Genomic DNA, 3,764 nt, shown 5'->3' with positions numbered 1-3,764 from the left:
CAATTACGCCCGAGCAAAAAAAAAATCACAATTTGTAGTTTGCCAGTGACGTTGCATGATTTTTAAGGCTATTGACAAGAGATTGCCCGAAAAGGATATTCGGTTGATGACGGATTGGAAAGTTGTTGTTTTTTTCTGTTTACTCTTTGCCAGCTAACAGGCTTTGATTGAAAAGGGTTATCATGAAATGTTCCTAGCTCTTGATAAACTACAAAAAGCAATGAACAGCATTAGAATAAAACGTTTTACATGTTAAATGTCAGGGAACATAAAATGGGTTAGGGGCCTACAAAGTTGTTATTGACTGAAAGCAGCCTAAAATTGTGAAAAGGTTGTTGTGCGGACAAAAGAAAGGTCTAAAGTTTGTAAATTTCTAAATTTTATTAACTGCTAAAGCCCGTAAAGTTTGTGTTTTTTTTTTCAAATATAAAAAAATAACAGTGAAATGGTTTAAAGTCAACATGGCGTATATGTGATGTCGGTGGTTATACGCCCCAGTGTACACAGACATTGCTACATTGTTTTTACTACACTAAATTAAAAGCAAAATTTAATGCAAAAAAACAACACCAAGTCTATGTGTCTTTTTTAAGTTTTTGATTTTTATGCAAATTGGAAAACTCAAAATTTTCAAAAATCCACATAGATTTGGTGTTTTCCCTTCGCAATCCTTTTCTTCCGAGATATATAAACAGTTCCTATATTTTAGTTAAAACAAATATAAAAACATTAAGTTCGGCCAAGCCAAATTTCTAATACCTCAACATGAACAACAAAAAATAACAATTTTTAGACAATTCCGTGGAAAAATGTGGCTTAAACCAGACGACGGACAGGAGGACATCGTTAAGTCCTTATCGATTTAGAATTTATGCTGATCATGAATATATATACTTTATAGGTTCTCTAACGAATATTTGGAGGTGTTACAAAAGGAATGACAACTTTAATATACCCTCCTCTTCAAGGGGAAGGGTATAAAAATCTAACATTTAATTTCGAGTATAATATTAAATTTTATTTTCTCATTTTCTTTATAAATTTCATTTCGAAAAAAAAATCATATAAATATTAGAAAATAATCTTAAGCCCCTAATCTGGACAATAAATTTGTGGTCACCATTCTCTGCCATTCACTTGCGCTATTCTCTGCTTCTTCTCTTTACGATTTTATCGAAAAGCATATAAAAAGGTAAAATATGAGCCAGCTCCTTGTAGTATCTGTGGCAAAGATTTTTTTTAAGATTTCTTAACGAACACACACCCACCACACACTACTTACCGTCACCACAGTGGCCAAACTAACACTGAAATAATTGTAACCAGTTAATGAAAAAGGTTTCTGATTCAATTCAATCGAGAGAATTATCAGTTTCATTAGTTCAATGTTGTCGGTGGTTTTTGGTGATTTCAAAATGATGTCCTCCCAATTGGCCATGTAATAGCAGGAGCTCATCTTGTCGGTCTGTGGGAGGGAGGATGGAAAAGATTTTCTTTTTCATTTTTTTTTTTCATTAAAACTATACAACTAATTACCGTTTCGATAAGCTGTGAGCCCAAGGTGCCGAATACCAACAATTCCACAATTTTACCTATTATCCAGGTAATGAAGGTAATATTCTTGGTAGTCATGCCCAGCTGTGTGTTAAATGAAAAACGTAAAACATGAAAAATAGAAGACAAACAGAAATATTCACGTATCTACAGGTGTAAGGATAATGGGATAAATAACTACGTGGACCTTTGCACTATCTGTTTAAATAATGACTCATTAATCCTTGAAGTAATAAAAATGTCTCAGGGAGTTTAAATTACATTGTACGACAGAATTCAATTTTTCAATAAACACAAAAAATGCAGTAGATTATGAAACTAGAGCGAAAAAAAGAAGATGCGTTTAAAGGGGTTTCGAACAATTTTAAACGCTAAGTAACCTTAAATGAGGGGACAAGTCCCCCACCCTTCTACATACGCCAAAAAATGTTCAAATTTATCCTAGATCTGAAAAAAGTTTATCTTACTTGGGAACTTAGCATTAAAACTCCGGGAAATTTCCCCACTTACCGTCGCTGCTTTGAATGCCAAAACGCACAACAACACCGCACTGAACGCCATCATGACAAATATGCAAAACGAGTACTGATTCTGGAACTTTTGAGCAAAGTCATTGTACTCCACGTTTCGTTTGACGATTTCAATGAACTCCCGGCGATATTCACCCAACACCTTGTCCGTGCTGAGTTTCATGTCCGATGCCAGTCTGGTTTGCAATTCCTTGAGATCCGATTGCAGATGCAAATAACGGGCATTCAAGTGTAAAATAATGGTGGCCAATAGATTCGATTCAGCTGCCAGTTGTGAGACAACGGCCACTCCAATCCACAGGGTGAGGCATAGAGTTGGCAAATAGAAATACCAAATGTCAAGGTCGTAATGGAATATGGTCTTGAAGGGCACCAAATGGGCATTGCTAAAGAAGCCCAAAACTGGTACCAAAAAATACGTAACAAGTGTCAGCATATAGGCATAGGAGCACATTTTTGTTGGCAACAGCTTTCGTTGTATATCCAAATAGGTTTCTATGTTGTAGGACCTTAAAAGAGGAACATTAAATATAAATAATAACAAGAATTAGCTTCCCTTTGCGAAACTTACTTTTCCATGTAAATTTTGGCATAAAACTCATTGAGGAACTCCCGGAAACTGCTCTTGTACAGACCCTTGTTGTAAATTCTCAAATGAGTCTCGACCAGTATCAAGTACGTAGCCATACCTTCCAAGGCCAGACCAATGTCGTTGATGTTATTGACCACATAGTGCATCTCGGCCTCATTTTGGTAGCAGAAAAACAAAAAGCCCAGCACCAGGGTGGCCTTATCGTAGATCCTTGTAAATAGCTTGGCATTCGCCTTCATAGGCCAACTAACATTGACAAAGAATAACCGTATTTCCCATGACAGCGGAGCAATTTCTCCATTTGGCAGCAAGGGTCGATGAAATTCCATTGGTCAGTAATGTTTGGTCTTAACGGGACAATCACCTGTGTGTTTATACATCAAGCCGAAACTAAAGTATCCTTTTTATATGTGGGACAAATTCCATTAGGAATTTTTTGGGCTTGAATTCCATTGGCCATTTAACTTGTACTCAAAGAAAAACAACAATCAAAAGCAACAAAAACACAAACAATTGAAAATTTTTAATAACTCAATTAAATCATTTAACAAACTTCAGTCAGGACAATGAGAATTTAACAAATGTTTTTGCTCAATGCTCGCTCACCGGTGTTTTGCACCCTATATTTTTTTGCACCCTAAATTAATTGGTGTAAAATATGATATGGGTACATCAATTTGTAACAGACAGAGGAAGGTCAATTAACTGGGCATATTTTTATAAGAATTATTAACAGACAACAAAATATAAGTATAGATCTGAAAGAAACCAACATTTCCCCTATTTTTACCAAACCCCAGTAAAGAAAGGTCAAATTCGGGCTGGGCCGACTATATGATACCCTACACTACTTTGCATATATATTGTATGCGGGAGCCATTGCTATATCTGAACCGATTTCCACCAAATTTGATTATCTTGTTTCTAGACTTGGTTATGTATGTGGTGTACAATAAAAGGCAAATCGAATGAAGATATATATGGGAGCTATATCTAAATTTTGAAACCTTCACACGCTGCTCGAATGTTGCTCTGTGGTATTTTGGCCTACCCCCGGCGAAGCGCTGGCTTGAAGTGATCGAAACTTT

The 3,764-nt window shown here is 35.9% G+C and overlaps 1 protein-coding gene across 1 annotated transcript; it reads right to left on the bottom strand.

Annotated features, from left to right (window-relative positions):
• Positions 1-1,008: 1,008 nt before the first annotated feature.
• LOC101888432 (odorant receptor 74a-like) lies at positions 1,009-3,023 on the bottom strand. Its single transcript, XM_005185235.3, has 5 exons — positions 2,656-3,023; positions 2,065-2,593; positions 1,537-1,638; positions 1,283-1,465; positions 1,009-1,221 (listed from the first exon to the last, which is right to left on the bottom strand). Exons 1-5 carry the CDS (start codon positions 3,003-3,005, stop codon positions 1,171-1,173), a joined length of 1,215 nt encoding a protein of 404 aa, XP_005185292.1. The 5' UTR covers positions 3,006-3,023; the 3' UTR covers positions 1,009-1,170.
• Positions 3,024-3,764: the final 741 nt, after the last annotated feature.

This window comes from Musca domestica, unplaced genomic scaffold, assembly GCF_030504385.1.
Source record: "Musca domestica strain aabys unplaced genomic scaffold, Musca_domestica.polishedcontigs.V.1.1 141, whole genome shotgun sequence".
Classification (NCBI taxonomy): Eukaryota; Metazoa; Arthropoda; class Insecta; order Diptera; family Muscidae; genus Musca; species Musca domestica.
The sequence above is the reverse complement of the archived record's forward strand: the minus strand, read 5'-3'. Positions and strand labels throughout refer to the sequence as shown.